Source organism: Symphalangus syndactylus, chromosome 5, assembly GCF_028878055.3.
Source record: "Symphalangus syndactylus isolate Jambi chromosome 5, NHGRI_mSymSyn1-v2.1_pri, whole genome shotgun sequence".
NCBI lineage: Eukaryota > Metazoa > Chordata > Mammalia > Primates > Hylobatidae > Symphalangus > Symphalangus syndactylus.
Genome location: NC_072427.2, coordinates 27267806 through 27291321, shown reverse-complemented (window position 1 = coordinate 27291321; position 23516 = coordinate 27267806). Strand labels below are relative to the sequence as shown.

The window sequence follows — 23516 nt, the reverse complement described above, 5'->3', positions numbered from 1 at the left end:
CTACTGGCACTAGCCATTTATTATTCAAGGCCAAATTCATTTGTCAGACCCTTTGTGAAATCTTTCCAGAATCCATAAGACAGCCTCTCTTGTGTTCAAATTTTTTTTTTTTGCACTTTAATATGGTGCCCGTTACACTCACTGGTACTCATGTGCTCTGGCGTTTCCTCTTCAAAGCTGGGTGAACTTTATTCCTTGTATCTGTCCCAGAACCTAGCATGGTATGTGGTACATAGTAAATGCTGTATGAGTGAGAGACCTGATGGGCAACAGACATGATCAAAGCAGTACTTTCAGAAGATCAGTAAAACAGTAATGTACGTGGTTTTGAGGAGTGAAAGAGAGACTAGAAGATGAGAGGCAAGTTACAAGACCACATAGAAGAAGGAACAGGACTTGACCACTGAATATGGAGGGAGGCATCACATTTTGAAGCCTAGGTGATTACAGTGGAAGAGTAACACATTTGAAAAATACTGTTGGCTGGGCGTGGTGGCTCACCCTTGTAAACCCAGCACTTTGGGAGGCCTAGGCGGGTGGATCATGAGGTCAGAAGATCGAGACCATCCTGGCTAACACGGTGAAACCCCATCTCTACTAAAAAATACAAAAAAACTAGCTGGGTGTGGTGGGCGGGCACCTGTAGTCCCAGCTACTTGGGAGGCTGAGGCAGGAGAATGATGTGAACCTGGGAGGCAGAGCTTGCAGTGAGCCGAGATCGCGCCACAGCACTCCAGCCTGGGTGACAGGGCGAGACTCTGTCTCAAAAAAAAAAAAAAAAAGAAAAATTCTCTTCATTGTTATGGGAGTAGGGCAGAGAAGATGATGGGTTTGATTGTGTTTTGAGGTGTTAATTCCAAAGAAAATGTTCAGTAGCCTTTGGGAAGTCAAGACTGGCTCTGAGATGACAGATGAGAACAATGATGTCCATCTGGAATTGCTGGCCTGGAGGTGACTGTTGAAAACTTTGATGAGTTTTTTTGTTTTTGTTTTTGCCCTTGCCTCTCACCTCCCACTTTGATGAGTTTTTAAAGTTAATGGGAAGAGCAGGAACCTGATCCTTGAGGAACATTTGTAGAAGGTGGTAGAAGGAAGGGCTAACCAAGCAGAGAAGTGGTGGAAAGGTTGCTTCTTGAGAGAAGAGCCCAGAAAATGAAATGTCAGTGACTATGAAAGCAGAAGAGGACTGGAGTCAGGGGAAATGAAGGATGAGGGCTCTGGAGATGGAGAATGGAAAATTCACTGAATTGTGTCTGAGATGTTTTAGGTTCCTTTTACTGTTAAGCTCCCCAGAATCATATTTGGTGGATTCCTGCCTTATTTCCCACATATTCTGTCTTTTTTTTTTTATCTCATTTTTGACTTGTTTGGATTTTAAAGATAAAATCTTTTTATAAATACGATTACCCCTGAAACTCTTCTGCTATACTTACATGTGTAGTTAACATTTTTCCATTTGTTAGTGGTTTCCTCATGGGGATCATCCTACATTTGTCTGTCCTCAGTTTCATTTTTGTTGCATCCTCCATTGTGCTGAGCACATTATAGATGCTTGGGAGGTATTTGAGATCACACTAAATTAGGCGGTATGCCTTATGGTAATGGCTAACCACCACGTCTTTGGGGCCATTTGTGAACTTATGGATTGTTCTTTTATCTGTGTTATTGTTGAAAGTGCTAAGTATTAAAAAATTAGCTGGGCGTGGTGGCGGGCACCTGTAGTCCCAGCTACTCGGAGAGGCTGAGGCAGGAGAATGGCGTGAACCCAGGAGGCGGAGCTTGCAGTGAGCCGAGATTGCGCCACTGCACTCCAGCCTGAGCGACAGAGTGAGACTCCATCTCAAAAAAAAAAAAAAAAAAAAAAAGTGCTAAGTATTGACTGGGAGCCCAATTTATGTGTGTGTGCACATTTTTCTAGGGAAAGGACCCATAATTTTCATTAGATTCTCAAAGATGACCTTTTGCCATATACCATCATGGGTAATATGTTTACCAGAACTTTCATAATTATAAATGCCTCTGTTTAGAACTGTTGCCTAACAGGCATATTCAGATACAAGGATCAGCCGTTATTCTGGATGGTGTGTGACTGGGGTGGATAGCAGAGTTGGTGGGTTTAGATTTAGGAAATTTGAGTTCTAAAATCAATTCTACCACTAATCGGTATTGTAACTTCAAGCAAGTTGCCTCTCTGGGCCAGTTCCTGTGGCCTAGGCTGGAGTGCAGTGACATGATCTCGGCTCACTGCAACCTCTGCCTTCCAGATTCAAGTGATTCTCCTGCCTCAGCCTCCCAAGTAGCTGGGACTACAGCTGTGCCACCATGCCCGGCTACTTTTTGTATTTTTAGTAGAGACCGGGTTTCATCATATTGGCCAGGCTGGTCTGGAACTCCTGACCTTGTGATCCGCCCGTCTCGGCCCCTCAAAGTGCTGGGATTACAGGTGTGAGCCGCCATGCCCAGCCAGCTCTAGTGTTTTAATCAAGGAAAATTGCTCTTTGGAACTGCAGTGTAAGAGAGATGGCCGTGCTGCATTTCCCAGTACTCATTCTCCCCATGCAGGGACCTCATGGAGCTGCCTGCATCCTCAGGGGTATGCTTCCTTCTGGTCTCTTCCTTTGTCCTGGGTCACTTACCTGTTGTTTGGATGGGATAAGGAATGGGTCACCTCCAGTTACCTGAGGTATTAATAGTTATTTATACCCCTGTCCTGTCTCCCCAACTGCCTCATACTTCTGTGAGTCTGTGCATAGCATTGTGTCCTAATATAATATATTTGTGGCTGGTGATTATGGATCTTTTGTTAATTCTCCTGGCTCCGTGATATTTCAGTAAAATTTAATGGAAGAAGTATCACTTTAATTATACCTTGAATATTTGGTAAATGACCGGCATAGCAAAGACATGATAGCAGAGAGGTGTAAGTGAGAAGTACCAGGGACCTCCAGTTCTCTACAAAAGTAGGCGCGAAAAGCTTTATGAAATTGGCGTTCAAGGCTGTGACCTCAATATTTTTTTTCTTTTTCTTTTATTTATTTATTTATTTTTGAGATGGAGTCTCACTCTGTTGCCCAGGCTGTAGTGCAGTGGCATGATCTTGGCTCATTGCAACCTCTGCCTCCCGGGTTCAAGCAATTCTTGTGCCTTAGCCTCCTGAATAGCTGGGATTACATGTGTGTGCCACCATGCCTGGCTAATTTTTTTTTTTTTTTTTTTTTTAAATGGAGATGGGGTTTCATCATGTTGGCCAGGCTAGTCTCAAACTCCTGCCCTCAAGTGATCTGCCCGCCTTGGCCTCCCAAAGTGTTGGGATTATAGGCATAAACCACTGCGCCCGGCCCTCAATGTTGTTTCTGTCTAGCAGACCTACAGGGAGATTCATATTCTTCCCTCAGCAGAGGCAAATGACTGTAAGAGATATCCCTCAGGGATGTACAGAAATACTGTACCTCACTGATTCTAAGAAGCACACTTTTCCACATTTTAACACCTCTGAAATCATGATGTGTCTTATAATTCATGGCAGCTTGTAATTCATTGACAGCCTTTTTTTCTCCTCTTAGTGCTAAGCACGTAAAATAACACTGTGTTTATATCTTAGACTGCATCTTTTTTTTTTTTTTTTTTTTTTTTTTTTTGAGACGGAGTCTCGCTCTGTCGCCCAGGCTGGAGTGCAGTGGCGCAATCTCGGCTCACTGCAAGCTCCGCCTCCTGGGTTCACGCCATTCTCCTGCCTCAGCCTCTCCAAGTAGCTGGGACTACAGGCGCCCGCCACCACGCCCGGCTAATTTTTTTGTATTTTTAGTAGAGACGGGGTTATCACCGTGGTCTCGATCTCCTGACCTCGTGATCCGCCCGCCTCGGCCTCCCAAAGTGCTGGGATTACAAGCGTGAGCCACCGCGCCCGGCCGACTGCATCTTAAATTTGAGGAAATATAGTAGTTGAGATGATTAATGTTAAATGCAAAAACGCCAAAGGTATCTTTTAGTATACTTTGTCTGAAATAGAGAGTATGTTGAAAGGAATAATGTGAAATTAGGCTGGAAGAAAGATCCTAGCTTTCTAGAGAACCAGATTGATGAATGAAATGTGGGTACTATGTGAAGAAGAGTGTTTATATAACAATGTGAAATTTATTATTTAAAGAATTATTGTTTCTGTAATTGAAATCAATCTTATTTACATTTTTATTTTATAAAGGATGAGAAAAATCAGTTAATGACAACAAACGTCTGGTTGAAACAGGTATGTATAAAATTCAAACAGGCACCCAATTAGTGACTGGGACACCTATTTTTATTATATGTCGTGTAGCAGAAATACAAGAGTATGTATATCTGTGAATAAGAATGAATACGTGAATATGTGGCCTTGGTGGATTGGCAGGATACAGAAAGATGAGGGTAGATGGAGTTCTTGTATTGATTTAGCTAGTATTTTTGGAGTGCCTGTTATGTGCCAGACACTGTTATGGGGAAACAACAGTGAACAAAACAGACAAAAAACCCTGTGGTATTAGTCTATTCTCACACTGCTATAAGAACATACCCAAGGCTGGGTAATTTATAAAGGGAAGAGGTTTAATGGATTCACAGTTCAGCATGTCTGGGGAGGCTTCACAATGATGGTGGAATGCGAAGGAGGAGCAAAGGCATGTCTTACCTGGCAGCAGGCAAGAGAGCATGTGCAGGGGAACTGCCCTTTATAAAACCATCAGATCTCATGAGACTTATTCACTATCACAAGAACAGCACAGGAAAAACCCACTCCCTTGATTCAATTACCTCTCACTGGGTCTTTCCTACAACAGGTGGGGATTATGGGAGCTACAATTCAAATGAGATTTGGGTGGGGACACAGCCAAACCACATCACCTGCCCTCATGGAACTTCATTCTAGTGGGGGACAAATAAAGAAGTAAGTTGTATAGTACCTTAGAAGCTGATAAGCTTGGGGAAAAACACACTGGAAAAGAAGATAGGGAGTATTGGACGGGGGGTGTACTTATAAAAATGGTGGTCAGAGAAAACAGCATTGAGAAGATAATGTCTGAACAAAGTCTTGGTGGAGTGGAAGCAAGCCATGTGTATATCTGGGGAGGAGTGTTCCAGGCAGCAGGACCTGCAAGTGCAAAGGTTTCTGAGGCTGGTGTGTGCCTAGTGTGTTTGAGCAGTTGCAAGGAGGCCAGTGCTAGCGGTGAGAGAACCACTGGGGAGAGGGGGTGTAGGAGATGGGGTCAGATAAGCAAGAAGAGGCTGGTGGAGCAGCAGCTGCTCATAGGCCACTGCAAGGATTCTGACTCTCTGAGGTGGTAATGGGCAAGAATGAAATGAATTTTTTTTGTAGATAGTCCCTTTTATACAAAGGACTTTTGTTTTTTTTTCTGGGCCACCATACGTATGTCCTAACTGCTGTTGAGTGCTTCCTTTTGTTTTTCTTTATCATCCCTAATTTTTATACCTACTGTTTGTTTCCTAACTCTGAACTCCTGAAAGGCATATATGCTTTTCTTAGGGTGCAGCTCCTAACTTGAGCACAGAATTGTAACTGCATGGAGGTAGGGCAAGGTGTTGAAGTATGCAGAATGTGCAATAAATCAACTCCCTTTTCATGGACCAGAACAGCCAAATTGGGCGACAATACATCTGGAAAAAAGAATGTTTCCCTTGAACCTGGATGTTAAGTGCCTGTGGCTTCAAGTCATGGATATAGTCAGTCAGTTGATGGGAGAAGAGTTGCCAAGCAGAGCCATGAACACATCTAGCTCTGGTTCTCACCTGTGTCTCACAGAGACCATGGTGAGAACCACCGCACAAGGGGACAGGGTTATCTGGTGCCCATAATAAGAAAGACAGGGAGGTGTTCTCTCTTGGGGGTAGAGATGATCTCATGTCTAAAATTTCTGGTGTGACAAAAAAGTATAGTATTCACTGTTTTTGACTATTTTATTGAAATTGAGGCAGATTTCTTTGTTTTAAAGGAATGGATAGATGTAAAATTAAGATGGAACCCTGATGACTATGGTGGAATAAAAGTTATACGTGTTCCTTCAGACTCTGTTTGGACACCAGACATCGTTTTGTTTGATAAGTAAGTTATATTCTAAATATAGTTTTATATTTTCAAAAGAAAACATTTGTATTTCTATTAGGCATTAATAATTTTTCACCCTTTTGAAAATTGTTTAGGTATAAAAATCAAATGACATGACCGCATGTGCTGGGTATGATTACATGTTTTATAGATGAGGAAACAGAGGCTTAGGGTGGTTGTTCTTGTCCAGGATCACAGAGCTAGCATGTGGCAGGGTAGGGGGGTCACGCCAAGGGGACCAATACCTCCATTTACCCTTTGATTTACTAGACTACATATTTGGCAGACTTCTAGATTTTTCTGTATGTTTTTTACATCGTTGAGGTCGTATTTTATGTTGAATTGTGCATCCTTCTAATTGTGTTTAAATACTGTATTGTCATTTTCCCACAATGAGAAATGCTGGGTTAATTATTAACTCATCTTTAGAGGCATCCTACCTAGGTGTGTTTTGAGGATTTTTTTTTTTTTTTTAACTTAGAGGAGAGGAAAATTCTGGATACCAGTTTTATTTTTTTCTAAGACCACTCCTGGGCAAATCTGGGAATTTGTGCTTATCTTAAAGCATTTTGTCTGATTTGAAAGAAGGCCATTTGTCATGAGGACAGAGCAACTGCTATGCAAAAATATCTTTAATCTTTTGACACCTTTTACCTCCGTGCTTAAGGAGCGAACACAGCTTGTAAGGACACACGATGCAGCTTACTGGAGCATCATTTTATTTTCAGTAATTGAAAACATTTTTGTATTAAACATGGATATATTACAGAATAGTGTGCAAAAGCCACATGAATTTGAAGACAGAGCAACATTTTAAAGAAATCTTATGTTGGTGGTGTGCTTTCCTAGTGTATGAATTCTATACTAGACTTTTCTAGTATATGAATTCACTTGGTGGGAGAGCTTGAGAGGTGCAGCTGCTTTTCAGGGTCATGCCCAGCTTGGCGTTGATGGTCTTTCCCCATCAAAGTAAAAAATGGCCAGTATTTGCGATGAAGGAAGAAGAGCACTGTGCAGGGAGTGTGGATTCAGGTTCTGGCTGTATGTGTACCCATTGTGTCAATAGCCTGAGTCTATTCTGTGTAAGGTGAGGTCTTTTCAATCATTAGAATCTCAGGCTTCTGTGAAAATTTGTCAGTTCTGGAGTAGATGCAGCAGAAGGGGTTGAGTTCTGGTAGAGTTAGATATTTAAGGAAGATATTCCTGGAGCAGGGTCCCTATGTAGCAGGTGTATCTTATCTGAAGTATAGTAATTTAAAAATTACTACATGCAATCAATGATAGGCCTGCTTTTATATTAGGCTTATATTAATACAATTCATGTGCACTGTTTTATTTCTGCATTGTTATTTTATATGTGTGTATTTTAGTGCAGATGGACATTTTGAAGGGACCAGTACGAAAACAGTCATCAGGTATAATGGCACTGTCACCTGGACTCCACCGGCAAACTACAAAAGTTCCTGTACTATAGACGTCACATTTTTCCCATTTGACCTACAGAACTGTTCCATGAAATTTGGTTCTTGGACTTATGATGGATCACAGGTTGATATAATTCTAGAGGACCAAGATGTAGACAAGAGGGATTTTTTTGATAATGGAGAATGGGAAATTGTGAGTGCAACGGGGAGCAAAGGAAATAGAACCGACAGCTGTTGCTGGTATCCGTATGTCACTTACTCATTTGTAATCAAGCGCCTGCCTCTCTTTTATACCTTGTTCCTTATAATACCCTGTATTGGGCTGTCATTTTTAACTGTACTTGTCTTCTATCTTCCTTCAAATGAAGGTGAAAAGATTTGTCTCTGCACTTCAGTACTTGTGTCTTTGACTGTCTTCCTTCTGGTTATTGAAGAGATCATACCCTCGTCTTCAAAAGTCATACCTCTGATTGGAGAGTATCTGGTATTTACCATGATTTTTGTGACACTGTCAATTATGGTAACCGTCTTCGCTATCAACATTCATCATCGTTCTTCCTCAACACATAATGCCATGGCGCCTTGGGTCCGCAAGATATTTCTTCACAAGCTTCCCAAACTGCTTTGCATGAGAAGTCATGTAGATAGGTACTTCACTCAGAAAGAGGAAACTGAGAGTGGTAGTGGACCAAAATCTTCTAGAAACACACTGGAAGCTGCACTCGATTCTATTCGCTACATTACAAGACACGTCATGAAGGAAAATGATGTCCGTGAGGTCTGTGATGTGTATTTACAAACGCAGATCTGCTTCCATTCTAAGTTCAGAAGTTACTTTCATTAATTTTGGCAGAGTAAACAGCATGTCCCTTAAGTAAGACTAAGCATAGATTGAGGGCCAGAATTGTTGACATAATTTTCTATAAAAGAGCTTTACTAAGGCTTGTTTCAGTTAAAGCACCTGCAAAATGGGGGCATTTACACAAATCTCACTTCTCCACTCCCCCCATCAGCATCTTGGATAACTCTAAAGAAAATTTAGTGTTATATATTCTAAGGAATAATAATCCCGCCATATTTCTTGGCTGTGACATGATGAATTGTTTTAATTTCTTGGGGTGAGGGCAGTGGGTGAACTGTTTTAATTTTGTCTTCAGTAACTTTGTTTCTAAATTGTGACAATCTGTAGGCAGAACTCCATTGTAACAGTTAATGGAGTTGTCAAAAGTTCTTTTAGGCTGGGCGCAGTGGCTTCACGCCTGTAATCCCAGCACTTTGGGAGGCTGAGGCGGGTGGATCATTTGAGGTCAGGAGTTTGAGATCAACCTGGTCAACATGGTGAAACCCCGTTTTTACTAAAAATACAAAAATTAGCTGGGCATGGTGGCACATGCCTGTAGTCACAGCTACTCGGGAGGCTGAGGCAAGAGAATTGCTTGAACCCAGGAGGCAGAGGTTGCAGCGAGCCGAGATCAGGCCATTGCAATCCAGCCTGGGCGACCGAGCAAGACTCCGTCTCAAAAAAAAAAAAAAAGTTCTTTTAAAGAATGAGCCTAATCACATGGATACATATGTAACAAACCTGCACATTGTGCACATGTACCCTAAAACCCTAAAGTATAATAAAGTATAATAAAAAAAAAAAAAAAAAGAATGAGCCTAATGTGGAACTTATAAAATTCAGTCTTGTCACTGTTATTTCTCCTATTGTGTATTATTTTAAACCTACGACTATAGTAATATTTTCATAATTGAATGTACATTAAAATTATGCGAATTATAATTTGTAAAGCTATTTTAAATGGAAAACTTCCATCAGGTATAAGGAGACAGAATAAATCTGGCAAAATCACAGCTTTTACCCCAAAAGGGAATTTGATGTATTTTTTTAAACTTTTTTTCATATTTGAATGATTTAATTTCAATGACTTTCCTTATTGTATTTATTTCAGTAGGTTTTTGGGGAACATGTGATCACATGCATAAGTTCTTTCATGCTGATTTCTGAGACTTTGGTGCACCCATCATAAAAACTTTCAATGCTTGTGGGTTTGTAAAGTATTTGGTGGTAGCATAATGAAATTAGTTTATAAGGTTTGGAGCTATCAATGGAGTTTTTTAAATTACATATATTTGTTAGATAATGGTTTAAACTGAGATGGAATTTAATAAATGTCTGCAAAGTATTGTGCAAAAGGGTCATGGCTCATACTACTAGGACCAGGGATGTTGGTTTTATTTTCAGATGAAAACAGAAGCAGAGATGGCCAGGTGCGGTGGCTCACGCCTGTAATCCCAGCACTTTGGAAGCCTGAGGCAGGTGGATCACGAGGTCAGGAGTTTGAGACCAGCCTGGCCAATATGGTGAAACACTGTCTCTCCTAAAAATAGAACAATTAGCTGGGCGTGGCGGCGTGTGCCTGTAGTCCCAGCCACTTGGGAGGCTGAGGCAGAAGAATCACTTAAACTTGGGAGGCAGAGGTTGCAGTGAGCCGAGATCACGCCACTGCACTCCAGCCTGGAGGACGGAGTGACTCCATCTCAAAATAAGCAGAGAAGTAACAGTGTTTACAATGCCCTAAATTCTAAATTATCCTACACTTTGGAGGCACAGTTCCTATAGAGGAGACACCATCCTTCATAGAGGCTCAGGGCCAGGGAAGCCCCTGGTCAAGGAAATGGCCTTGTAGAAAGGGGAGCCCCTGCTGCTTAGCGGCTGGGCTCATCCTTCTTTTTCCTTGTGGTGGCTCCCAGCTGCTGAGCCAGCTCCCTACTAAAGCTGGCTCCAGGGAAGACCGTTCTGTGCTCATGAAATTAGGCTGAAGTGGTCCCTAGGAAATCCAAAAATAGTGTATGTGAGGAAGATGAACAGCTTTCTAACATGTATTATTCTGAACCAACTTTTAATTTGGCACGAAATTAATCTCAGGCTAGAGTCTCTCAAAATATTAAAATAAGTAAACACTACTGGGCAAGAATAAGTAGCAAGAATATATAGTAAGAATAATTTTTTTAGTTTATTGTAAAATATCCAAGTAGTCTAATTTTTAATCTATCAAAATAAACCACTTGTAATATGTTGATGTGTAAATGAACATATTTTGTAGTGTCTTTTAAAGCTTATATCTATAATAGACCATCAGGCTGGTGTCTGTCCCTGAGCTGAGTATAGGGTCACTTACTGTTTAGAGGCAGCAACGGGAGGCAGAAATTGATTTGGCTTCTAATTCAGTGTGTTTGTTATATCTTAAAATCTGTACACAATTTACAATTATTTAATGCATTTTTATTGTTTTCGCAACAGGTTGTTGAAGATTGGAAATTCATAGCCCGGGTTCTTGATCGGATGTTTCTGTGGACTTTTCTTTTCGTTTCAATTGTTGGATCTCTTGGGCTTTTTGTTCCTGTTATTTATAAATGGGCAAATATATTAATACCAGTTCATATTGGAAATGCAAGTAAGTGAAGCCTCCCAAGGGACTGAAGTATACATTTAGTGAACACACATATATCTGATGGCACCTATAAAATTATGAAAATGTAAGTTATGTGTTAAATTTAGTGCAAGCTTTAACAGACTAACAGTTGCTAACCTCAATTTATGTTAACAGATGATCCATTTGAACAGTTGACTGTATGACTGAAGTAGTAACTGATGAGATACATTTGATCTTCTAAAAATAGCAGCAAAATATTATCTGAACTGGACTAGTGAAAAATCTAGTATTTGTATCCTGGTGAATAATACTAATTTATAATCCACAGTAAAGTTCATCCTTTGTGCTGGAGAATTCCAGTTGTATTTGAAGACTGATTTTAAAACTTTTCTGCATTTGGTAAAGGTATGTAAACTTCCTGTACTCACTGAGTAACAGCTAATCTTTAATATAATATTATACTGCTATATGTAAAAAGCTGACTACTTGATATAATTATTTAATGTGATGCTTGATATAATAATTACTTAATGTGGCCAGGCACGGTGGCTCACACCTGTAATCCCAGCACTTTGGGAGGCCAAGGCGGGCGTATCACCTGAGGTTGGGAGTTTGAGACCAGCCTGACCAATGTAGAGTAAACCCCATCTCTACTAAAAATACAAAATTAGCCAGGGTGGTGGCACACACCTGTAATCCCAGCTACCTGGGAGGCTGAGGCAGGAGAATCGCTTGAACCCAGGTGGCAGAGGTTGCAGTGAGCTGAGATCATGCCATTGCACTCCAGCCTGGGCAACAAGAGCAAAACTCCGTCTCAAATAATAACAACAACAACTTAATGTGATGCTGCTTTTCCATAACCAACATTTTAAAAATAAATGAAAAACAGGAATTGGGAACTCCTTTAAGGCTTACTTTATTCTTTAGATGCTTAAACTTAATAATTATTGTGTTAACTATTTCTGTAGCTTACCTTCCACTGTAAAGTCATACAGTAGACAACTCCTGTGGACACGCAGTAGCATATCCTTAACATTAATTTCAATCCTCTTGTCCACATTTCCCACAATTAATAGAATCATCTTCTATATAAATTGTGGTAGTATCTCTTTATCCTTGATCTTAGAATAGTCAGTCCACTACAATTACATGAACCCCATTTAAAAAACATATTTAGGGCCGGGGGCAGTGGCTCACATCTGTAATCCAAGCACTTTGGGAGGCTGAGGCGGGTGGATCACCAGAGGTTAGGAGTTCGAGACTAGCCTGACCAACATGGTGAAGCCCCGTCTCTACTAAGAATACAAAATATTACTTGGGCGTGGTAGCAGGCACCTGTAGTCTCAGCTACTCAAAAGGCTGAGGCAGGAGAATCGCTTAAACTTGGGAGGTGGAGGTTGCAGTGAGCCAAGACTGCGCCACTGCACTCCAGCCTGGCAACAAGAGTAAAACTGTCTCAAAAAGTAAATAATAAAAAACATATTTTGGTCTAAATCATTCTGTGAGAAAACAATCTTCTAATATGAAAAATAGTATTCTAATTTGGTATATGCACACTGTTATATACCTGTAATATTTCAGTTTTCTCTCCTTCATTTTAACAATTACAGTAATAGAATCTTAGAGTTGCAAGGGCCTTTAGATGTAATCAATCTTAGCCTATTACTAGTACAGCGTAAATGATTTAGTACAGTATAATGTATCACAGTTAAATTCCATCTCTAAATGTCACCAGTTTAGGTGTGACCAGGTAGCAAACACTGACAGAAACCCTCTGTTCAATTTAGAACTCTTAGCTGTTGAGATCACAAACACCTCATTTATTTATAATAAGTAACCTATCTAAGTTCAAGCCAATGCTCTTTGGAAGGCAGAGGAGACCCTATCTAATTTGCATTTAATTGTAGGCAGGTGTTTAATGCCATTTAATGAGTGAAAGCCTGGTGTGATGAATTTAAATTGCCTGCTAGCTACCTACCTTAGCTCGTATACATCCCTGATCCCTCTTATACTACCATTACTGTTACTTATGATTTTTATATATAAATAAATTTTACCGACATCTTTGACTTACTGAAACATGAGTCATGGCGGGCTGCAATTCGGTCCATTTTATTTTTGCACAGGAAAAACTAGTGAGACAAGATTCAAACAGTCTCTGTGAATCATCTGTCAGTGATGATGATCATGTTAAGATTCAGAAGTGTAGTACATGATACTCTTAACAATTTGTCTAAAGCAATGTTTCTCAACCAGGGGCAATTTTGCTCCTAAGGGGACATTTAACAATGGAGACATTCTTGGTTATCGTAACTGGTGAAGAAGCAGGGTATGTCATTGGCATCTAGTGAGTCAAGGCTAGGGTACTGCTAAAGATCCTACAATGCATAGGATACCCCCACTCTGTACCAACACATACTTATCCAGCCCAAAATGTCCACAGTGCTAAGGCTGAGAAACCCTGTTATAAAGGTTCATGCTATGGTCCAAATGTGTCCTCCCCAAATTCGTATGTTGAAACCTAATCCCAGCGTGATTGTCTTAGATAGAAGGTGCGGCCTTGGCAAGGTGATTAGGCCATGGGGGCTCTGCTCTCATGAATGGGGTTAGTGCCCTTATAAAATAGACCCCACAGAGGTAGCTAGTCCCTTCAGTCATGTGGGGACACAGCTAGAAGGCACCCTTTGAGGAAGAGGACCCTCACCAGACACCAAATTTGCTGGTGTCTTGACCTTGGACCTCTCAGCCTCCAAAACTGAGAAATTTCTGTTGTTTATAATCCACCCAGTTTATGGTGTTCTAAGACAGTTATATTAACAATGAATAACTAGGCATGATTTCTCATGGTATAATTTAGAAGTATGCAAGAGAAGTAGTTGAAGCTCTCTGAAACGGAGGCATAGCCCTTTAGACCCAGTAAAGAACGAGAAATGCATGGTAAGAAATGAGTAACAGTGGGGGATTGCTGAATTAGTATAAACCTTCAAAGAGATTATGGGATAAATAAGAAAAATCACTGGGAGATCTGTAGTGATAACTGGAATGACTTTTCATATTTCTGAACAGCATTTTTCCATCCAGTTTTGTCTCAACTAAGAGGAAACATTTTTACATGTATATTCCATAGCATAGCATAGCATACTACTTATCACATAGAATCACATTTTGACATCTCTTTACCATACCAAAAAGGCTAGTTAAATGTTCATTTATCCGTAATAAATACTCTTGACGTTTTTTTTTGCATGATTCCAAGATAACTGGAAAATAAACCTCGAAATGCCAAAAACAAAGCTGGTAGCTTGGTAACAGAAAGTACATTCTGACTAGGAAGCAGCCTCCTCCTGCCCTGACACAAGGCAGTCTCCCAGGCAGGCACACAGCTTAGTGCTTATGCATCTTCCCTGGCCATCAGGGGTTGCAGAAACAATCCTGCTGTCCCTAGAATGCACACCAGGGTGAAAACCCACAGAAAAATACGATCAATCACCATGGCAACATACTTCCAATCATCTTGAATCTGCAAAACAAAATGATAAAAGAGAAAAAAAACATGGAGGGAAAGGCAAATGAATACATTTTCAATACTGAAGATGTAATCAACACGTTGCAGTAGAAGCCATTTTGTCTCTAATATGCAGGAAGCCCTTTTTTTTCCTAATTGATGTGGCCTGAGGAAATCCACCATTCTCAAGTTTCTCTTTATGCAGGAGAGAAACAGGCATAAAAGATCTGTCATGTTACATCTGTTTCAAATCAGAAGGTTCCTAAAAATGCATAACCTAGTTTTTTCTAAATTGAATTCCAATTTTATAAAGTTAGTGAAACTAGTTACTTAGGCTTCCATGGCAGGATTCTGGGCCTTGGTTAGAATGGCTAATATAGTCCAATATAATCTACCATTATTTCAAAGTACTCCTTATCCAGTTTTAGATACAAATTTCTGGCTGGGCGCAGTGGCTCACCCCTGTAATTCCAGCACTTTGGGAGGCTGAGATCACCTGAGGTCAGGAGTTTGAGACCAGCCTGGCCAACGTGGTGAAACCCTGTTGAAACCCTGTCTCTACCAAAAATACAAAAATTGGCCGGGAGTGGTGGCACATGCCTGTAATCCCAGCTACTTGGGAGGCTGAAGCATGAGAATTTCTTGAACTCGGGAGGCAGAGGTTGCAGTGAGCAGAGATCGTGCCACTGCACTCCAGCCTGGGCAACAGAGCGAGACCCTGTCTCAAAAACAAATTTCCTTTTAACATCTGTTCCAAAAATGAGATAAGCATATCAGGGCAAGTCCATCCTCATCACTCTTTCCCTCCCCACTGCCCTCTCCACAATGCCCAGCTGATCAAAAGTCATTTTTACTGGTAAGGCCAAAGTATCATGGAATACTGTGCAGTTGGAGAGCAGGTTGAACATCAGAAATAATTGCTGACAATAAAGTAAAAGTTGGGAGAAAAAGCAAGACCAATTGTATATAATACAGCTTCAATTTGGGCTTGAAATAGGAAGGAAAATTGTAGGGTAATTATACTCCTAGACAATTCAGAAAGCAAAGAAGCCATAATTGAATTGAGAGAACCCATGAGTCAGCTGATTTTGAAGCAATAATGATAATAAAGAGGCAGCATGTAATTTATTAAGTATACTGAAATGGCGCCGGGAGATGAAGATTTTACGTCACCATTGTGAGCTTGAGTAAATGTGTTCTCTTGGTGACACTACTGTCATAGGTAAAATTAGAATTATGATGCCATATTTGCCATGAGGTACTTTATTTGAATTCCTAAGACTGGTTTGTGTGTGCTTCAGGTACACCTTGAGATGTGAGATTCCGACCCACCCCCTACCAGCCACCTCCCAAGGCTCTAGGAGGCAGAGGTGTGGAAAAGCAGAGACTTGGAGACAAACTGATTAGAATCCCAGCTTGGCTCATTTTGAGTTGTGAGAATCTGGGTAAATTCCGTGACCGCTCTTAGCCTCAATTTCCTTATCTGTAAAATGGGGATAAGAACAGTACTTCCCTCAGAAGGTTGTTTCAGAACAGAGTCCTTAATGAATAGAGCCTAGTGATACTAATGTTGATTTATAAAATGACCCTTACTCAAGCCTCATGAAGAAGGATGACACTTGGGTCTTACACATGAATAGAAATAGTGGTGCAAAAAGAGCTGGCTGGACAGAAATTTTATATCTTTTTTTTTTTTTTTGAGACAGGGTCTTGCTTTGTTGTTCAAGCTGGAGTGCAGGGGTGCAATCATGGCTCACTGCAGCCTCGACCTCCCGGGCTCAAGGAATCTTCCCCACTCAGCTTCCCGAGTAGCTGGAACTACAGGTGTGTGTCACTACACTTGGGCAATTTTTTGTTTTTTGAGACGCCCAGGCTCTTGTCGCCCAGGCTGGAGTGCAGTGGCATGACCTCGCCTCACTGCAACCTCCACCTCCCAGGTTCAAGCAATTCTCCTGCCTCAGCCTCCTGAGTAGCTGAGATTACAGGTGCCCAGCACCATGCCCAGCTAATTTTTGTATTTAGTAGAGATGTGGTTTTATGTTGGCCAGGCTGGTCTCGAACTCCTGACCTCAGGTGATCCACCTGCCCCGGCCTCCCAAAGTGCTGGGATTGCAGGCGAGAGCCACTGCACCTGGCAATTTTTTTTTTTTTTTTGGGACGGAGTCTCACTCTGTCACCTAGGCTGGAGTCCAGTGGCGTGATCTTGGCTCACTGCAACCTCTGTCTCCCAAGTTCAAGCAATTCTTGTGCCTCAGCCTCCCAAGTAGCTGAGATTACAGGCTCATGCCACCACCCCCCTACTAATTGTATTTTTAAGAGATGGAGGTTCATCATGTTGGCCAGGATGGTCTTGAACTCCCAACCTCAGGTGATCCACCTGCCTCGGCCTCCCAAAGTGTTGGGATTACAGGCGTGAGCCACTGCACCTGGCCTGATTTTTAAATTTTTTTAAAGAAAAGGTTTCCCTACGTGGCCCAGGATGGTTTTGAACTCCTGGGCTCAAGTGATCCTCCTGCCTTGGCCTCCTAAAGTGTTGGATTACAGGTGTAAGCCACTGTGCCTGGCTTATATCTAACTCCTAGTCTTTAAAGATATTGGCCATTTTCTGATGAGTCACAGATGTCAGGCAAAATGGTGAATGAATTAGCCCAAATTGAGAGCTGGCCCAGAAGCATGAGAAGACTACTTTAAAGACCCAGAAACTGGGAAGGTGTGGCCAGAGACTGGGGATGGCAGGGGGGAGGGGCTTGGTGGAGGGGAGAGCTAGGGAGAGATTTTTGTTCCCCTGCCATTTTGCCTCTTTAGCCTGCCACTCTCAGCCCAGAGATGCAGGTTCAGGGGGTCCCTCGCAAGCCTAGCAGAGCCTGGCTAAAGGGAAGTGCAGAGAACTGAGCTGCCCATTGACTGGTGGAGCCTGAGGCTTTCCTCCTCCCCTTTGTAGCCCCCTGGATTTATTTTTCTTATTGGCATGCCTTCTCAAGAATGTTTATGGATAAATGTTCTTCTGAGGGCTCAAGAGGCCAGTTGTGGTGGATCACACCTTTAATCCTAGCACTTTGGGAGGCCAAGGCAGGAGAAATGCTTAAGTCCAGTTCGAGACCAGCCTGGGCAACACAGTGAGACCCCGCCTCTTCAAATTAAAAAAAAAAAAAATTAGCTGGGTGCAGAGGCATACACCTGTAGTCCTAGCTATTTGGGAGGCTGAGGTTGGAGGATTGCTTGAGCCCAGGAGTTAGAGGTTACAGTGAGCTACGATGGCTCCACTGTACTCCAATGTGGATGACAGAGCAAGACTGTCTCAAAAAAAAAAAAAAAAAATTAAAGGCTAAAAATTTTATTGTAGCCTCACTTTTTTTATTTTGGTAGAAATAGGGTTTTTCCATGTTGCCCAGGCTGGTCTTGAACTCCTGGGCTCAAGTAATCTACCCATCTCAGCCTCCTAAAGTGCTGGGATTACAGGCATGAGCCACCTTGCCCATCCCCTCAGTTTTATTTTAATTTATTATTTATTATTTTTTAAGAAATGAGGTCTCACTATGTTGCCCAGGCTGGTCTCTAACTCCTGGCCTCAAGCAATCCTCCTGCTTTGGCCTTGCAAACTGCTGGGATTACAGGTGTGAGCCACTGTGCCTGGCCATAGCCTCACTTCAAAGAGAGAATAGCTGGATACAAAACTCTTCAGCTAAGACTGAAGTTCCACACATCAAGGACCAAATAGCCCCGGCCTCAGCTACAGGAAAAGTTTATATACTATGTGATTCCATTTATATGAAACTCAAGAATAGTAAAACTGGCCGGGTGCGGTGGCTCACACCTGTAATCCCAGCACTTTGGGAGGCCAAGCAGGCAGATCACCTGAGGTCGGGAGTTCGAGACCAGCCTGACAAATATGGCGAAATCCCGTCTCTATTAAAAATACAAAAAATTAGCCAGGCATGGTAGCAGGCGGGTGGGCACCTGTAGTCCCAGATACTTGGGAGGCTGAGGCATGTGAATCACTTGAACCTGGGAAGCAGAGGTTGCAGTGGGCAGAGATTGTACTACTGCACTCCGTTCTGGGTGACAGAGCAAGACTCCATCTCAAAAAAAAAAATAATCAATTATCAAATAAGTCGGTATAATGGTTCTTTTTTAAAAAATTAATTAATTAAAGAAAGGACTTCACTCTGTCACCCAGGCTGGAATGCAGTGGCATGATCACAGCTCACTAGACTTCCTGGGCTCCAGTGATCCTCTCACCTCAGCCTCCTGAGGAGCTGGAACTACAGGCATGTGCCACCACGCCTGGCTAATTTTTGTATTTCTGTTAGAGATGGGGTTTTGCTATGTTTCCCAGGCTGGTCTCCAACTCCTGATCTCAAGCTGTCCACCTGCCTCAGCCTCCTAAAGTGCTGGGATTATAGGCGTGAGCCACTGCACCTAAGCCAGGATGGTGGGTATCAAGCAGGGAGGGAGACACTGACTGGCAAGGGCATTGGGGAACTTTCTGGGGGCAGCGGGAGTGTTCTATATCTTTACCTGGATCTTGGTTACATGGTTGTATACATGATGTAAAAACTCATTGAGATGTACACTGAAGAGGTGTGCACTTTACTCCACGCAAATTCTTCCTCAATGAGAACACGTATACAATTAGAAAGTAAAAATAAAGGCCAGGTGTGGTGGCTCACGCCTGTAGTCCCAGCATTTTGGGAGACCAAGGTGAGCAGATTGTTTGAGTCGAAGAGTCTGAGACCAACCTGGGCAACATGGCAAAGCCCCATTGCTACAAAAAAATTAGGGTATGGTGGTGGGGCATCTGTAGTTCAAGCTACTTGGGAAACAGGTGGGAGAATGAATCACTTGAGCCGGGAGGCGGAAGTTGCAGTGAACCAAGATTGCGCCACTGCACTCCAGCCTGGGCAACAGAGCAGGACCCTGTCTCAAAGTAAAAAAAAAATATAACCTCAGTTAACCAATACTAACTGGAGATCATCTGGCCCCATGCCCTTTTCCAGCCTACATCCTAATCTAGTCTATTGGCATCAGGTGTTTTCATGGTCCAGCCTGCTGGCAGCCTGGTGGCTAGCTTCAGGGTACCACATACCAAGCTTTATCATCCCATTTTACAGATAAGAAAATAGGCTCAGGGAGGTGAGGTGATATACCCAAGGACATATAACTGGTCTTAACACAGGCCACTGACTCCAGAGTGTAATTTCTTAACTGCTACCCTGTGCCTTGCCCCACGAGGAACCCATAAATGTTTGTTGAATGAATGAATGACCAATGTAATAAAAGCCATATCCTTACCTCTTTGGCTTCGTTTTGTGCTTTCATATTTTCAGCAATATACTTGACACTTTGGATGGCTTCTTTGATTTCTGGTGACAAAGCAGAGAGGGACAGCACAGCATCAACAGATTCAGAACTAGAGCTTCTCGTGAGGTTAGCACTGAAATTGGAGATTTTTATCCTGCGGTGGTGGCAGTAACCACACATCCCGTCTTGGCAGGGGTAGCCCTCCTTGCAGCCTTTGGACTCCGCGCGGCTGAAGCAATTCAGATTTGAGAGCTCGGCACCGTAGAGGGGCCTCGGCTTCTGAGCGTTGCCCTCGTTGCCTGTTGGCCTGGTCATGAACATGACCCTGGGGAGCAGGTTCAAGAATACGGTCTTTACCCATGAGGGCATTGTGTGTGTCGTCGGGGTTCTGTAGTGCACATTGAGCACGAAGACAGTGATGACGATGGACAAGGTTACGAAAATCATGGTGAACAGGAGGTACTCTCCGATCAGGGGGATGACTAGCGAGGTGGAAGGGATGGTCTCAGTGATCACCAGGAGAAACACCGTCAGGGAGAGGAGGACGGAAATGCACAGGGTCACCTTCTCGCCGCAGTCGGAGGGCAGGTAGAAGACGAGCACAGTGAGGAAGGAGATGAGCAGGCAGGGGATGATGAGGTTGATGGTGTAGAACAAGGGCAGGCGCCGGATGTACAGCGAGTATGTGATGTCAGGGTAGATCTCCTCGCAGCAGTTGTACTTGATGTCGTGTTTGTAGCCTGGGGCTTTGATGATGGCCCACTCGCCACTCTCCCAATAGTCCTTGAGGTTCATGGAGGAGCCGATCAGGACCAGATCGATTTTCGCCTTGTCGTAGGACCAGGAACCAAACTTCATGGTGCAGTTTTGGTAATCAAACGGGAAGTAGGTCACATCGATTTTGCAGGAGCTCTTAAAGATGGCCGGAGGTATCCAAGTCACCTCCCCAGTGTACTTGAGTAAGGCTTTGGTCTTGTCGTCCACCTGGAAATCCCCAACAGCACTGCGAAGACAAAGGGGGCACAGTGACACACGGTCATTAACACTTGGTCATATCGTGGTCTTCTTGACCAGCTTCTCACAGTAAGTAATGATTTGGAAGGCAGCGGAAGATGAGAGCTGAAAGTGCCATAAAAGGTCACCCGATTCCTGGCCGCATTTACCAACAGGGATACTGAGGCCCAAGCTCCCTCCCCAGCAACAATCTGAGATACTGATCACCACCCCCCTACCCGGCAGGGCAGGCCACCAGTTCATCTCACAACACAGGTCCCAAACTGACACAGACTCCCAAATGCCTGAAGAGGATTGTTCTCCCTTTAATTAAAGAAATGGGAGGAAGGTCATCCTCCTGGAGCCAGGTGCTGAAGCAGCCTTTGGGATTATTTGCCACCCAGGGTCCCTAAGGCTTGGCCCTCTCCTCATTCAGTCTGCACCGGGCACCTAACGTGTGTGTAAAACCAGACTGTGGAGCTGGAAGGGGCTGCACAGACCACCCAGGGGACTCCACCCCCATTAAACAGACCCTTGTCAGATGGATTTATTTCCAAACCCTATCTCTGGATCCTGATTCGACCATTCCCTGTACTCTCCCCACCCCCTTTCTTCCCAGTACTGTTTTACAATAATCATGTTTTTGCTTCCTTGTCTTTCGAATTCAGCATAACAGGTTTCTTCACTTTCTATGTCCTTATCTATCCCCATTTTCTCCCCATGTTTCTTCTCCCTTCCTTTTCACTATGTGCATCCTGACTTTATTTTCACACAAATACACATTTTTCTTTTTTATTTTTGGAGACACAGTCTCACTGTTGCCCAGGCTAGAATGCAGTAGCTCACTACAATCTCTGTCTCCCGGGGTTCAAGCAAGTCTCCTGCCTCAGCCTCCTGAGTAGCTGGAATTATAGGCATGTGCCACAACACTCGGCTACTTGTTGTATTTTTAGTAGGGATGGAGTTTTGCCATGTTGGCCGGGCTGGGGGATGGAGTTTTGCCATATCGGCCAGGCTGGTCTCGAACTCCTGACCTCAAGTGATCCGCCCACCTCAGCTTCCCAAAGTGCTGAGATTACAGGGTTGAGCCACTGCCTGGCCTTAGAAATGTACATTTTTTCTAGGAATAGTCTTGTTGGTTTGTTTGACAGAAAATCAGCTGATGATCCCTGTTGAGTCTTGCATTGGGCATTCCATCCGCGATGGCCAGATGAGGCCATCGGAGGGCAAGGCCGGTTTCTTCCACAACAATGGCCCTGCCCAGGAAGGTTCTTAAACATTCCTCAGATCAGCCCTGTTAAGTTTCTTAGCCTTGTGAAGGCATTTACATCCTTCAAAGGGAGCAACCGCCATACTCCTTTGCCTTGTAAACAATGACGAAGCCTAAACATTTAGGGATATCCTTGTGCTGCTGTAATTGGATGGGAACCTGTGAAAACTGAAGGGGAATGTTCTGGTGCGTGTCCTTCTTCCTTGCTAGTCTCTCCTGGGCCTCGGTTGAGCAGGATGATCATTACCTATGAAGGCTCAATGCCAAAGCCACTACCTATCTTTCCTCTGGTTGGCTGGTTTGCCCCCAGTGGTGCCCTGCTGAGTTTATACATCCTTAGCCCCAATTTCACTCCCACCATGCCCTTAATTCCCTACGAGTATTCCTGCTCCTGGCTCCAGGAAAAAGGGAGAGGTAGGAGGGTGGGGTGGAGGTGAATATCTACACAGTCCCCAAGTGGACTCAGCCCATGCTCAGCACTGAGGGGCCCTGGAGAGGGCTGGGCTCAACAGAAGGTTGAAAAGACCCTCGGGAAGGCAGAGGCCTCCTGAACCAATTCCTTACAGCATCCTGGATCAACAAAATGTCAGAGCGGCAAGGGAGCTTCAGAGCCCAGGGGTTGGCAAGCTGCGGTCCTCTTTCTGTAAATAAAATCTGGGGGGAATAGTGCCACTGCCTTTTGTTGTCTATTATCTATAGCCACTTTTGAACTCCAAGAGCAGAGGTGAATAGCCGTGACTGTCACTGTTCGACCTACAACGCCTAAAATATTCTTTGGCCCTTTAGAGAAAACATTTGCTAGCCCCTGCTCTAGTCCAATGCCTTCATTTTGCCGAAGAAAAAACTGACGGTCAAAGGACAGGAATGACTTGCTCGAGACTCCACAGAGTTTATGGCAGAACCTTGGCCATTCAGAACTTGGGTCCCCAAGTGAGGAGACACAGAAATGTGTGCACGTGCCCATAGAACATATACTAGAGGTTAGCTGAGCTTGGCTGATGGCTCATTTCTGGGGATCGTGGTCACTGTGGCTGCTGCCCACAGCACCCCTGGGGCGTGTCCACCCAGATCAGAAGGCCTGTATGCTGCCTGGGGCAGTGTCAACAGTCGTATCTCTGCTATCAGAAGACAGAACATGCAGACCCAGCTGGAGACTGGGGTCTGGCACAGCACCAGCCTCATAAAGGGCACTCAGTAAATATTTGTTGACCTAACAAATGACCAAAAAATAAATGAAAGCCAGGTGCAGTGGCTCACACCTGTAATACTAATACTTTGGGAGGCTGAGGCGGGTGGATCACCTGAGGTCAGGAGTTTGAGACCAGCCTGGTCAACATGACAAAATCCCGTCTCTACTAAATATACAAAAATTAGCCGGGTGTGGTGGTGCACACCTGTAATACCAGCTACTCGGGAGGCTGAGGCAGGAGAATTGCTTGCACCCAGGAGGTGGAAGCTGCAGTGAGCTGAGATGACACCACTGCACTCCAGC

The 23516-nt window shown here is 43.4% G+C and overlaps 2 protein-coding genes across 8 annotated transcripts in view; one reads left to right on the top strand and one right to left on the bottom strand.

Moving 5' to 3' along the window:
* CHRNA5 (cholinergic receptor nicotinic alpha 5 subunit) overlaps nucleotides 1-13017 on the top strand; it is a 30344-nt gene extending 17327 nt beyond the window's left edge. For 2 of the 5 annotated variants that reach the window (XM_055277569.2, XM_055277567.2), the window contains exons 3-6: nucleotides 4202-4246; nucleotides 5982-6091; nucleotides 7465-7509; nucleotides 10823-13017. In XM_055277569.2, the coding sequence (XP_055133544.2) occupies nucleotides 4202-4246; nucleotides 5982-6091; nucleotides 7465-7509; nucleotides 10823-10847 (225 nt within the window). In that variant the 3' untranslated portion in view covers nucleotides 10848-13017. Of the gene's footprint in view, nucleotides 1-4201; nucleotides 4247-5981; nucleotides 6092-7464; nucleotides 8167-10822 lie in introns of all 5 variants that reach the window. The other 3 variants (XM_055277566.2, XM_055277565.2, XM_055277564.2) reach the window with 3 other exon arrangements.
* CHRNA3 (cholinergic receptor nicotinic alpha 3 subunit) overlaps nucleotides 10747-23516 on the bottom strand; it is a 28837-nt gene continuing 16067 nt past the window's right edge. Inside the window, exons 5-8 of one of the 3 annotated variants that reach the window (XM_063638652.1) lie at nucleotides 19753-20764; nucleotides 14459-14475; nucleotides 13017-13087; nucleotides 10827-10922 (exon numbers count right to left, since the gene is read on the bottom strand). In XM_063638652.1, coding sequence (XP_063494722.1) covers nucleotides 10921-10922; nucleotides 13017-13087; nucleotides 14459-14475; nucleotides 19753-20764 — 1102 coding nt within the window. In that variant the 3' untranslated portion in view covers nucleotides 10827-10920. Of the gene's footprint in view, nucleotides 10923-13016; nucleotides 14476-19752; nucleotides 20765-23516 lie in introns of those variants that run through there. The other 2 variants (XM_055277555.2, XM_055277554.2) reach the window with 2 other exon arrangements.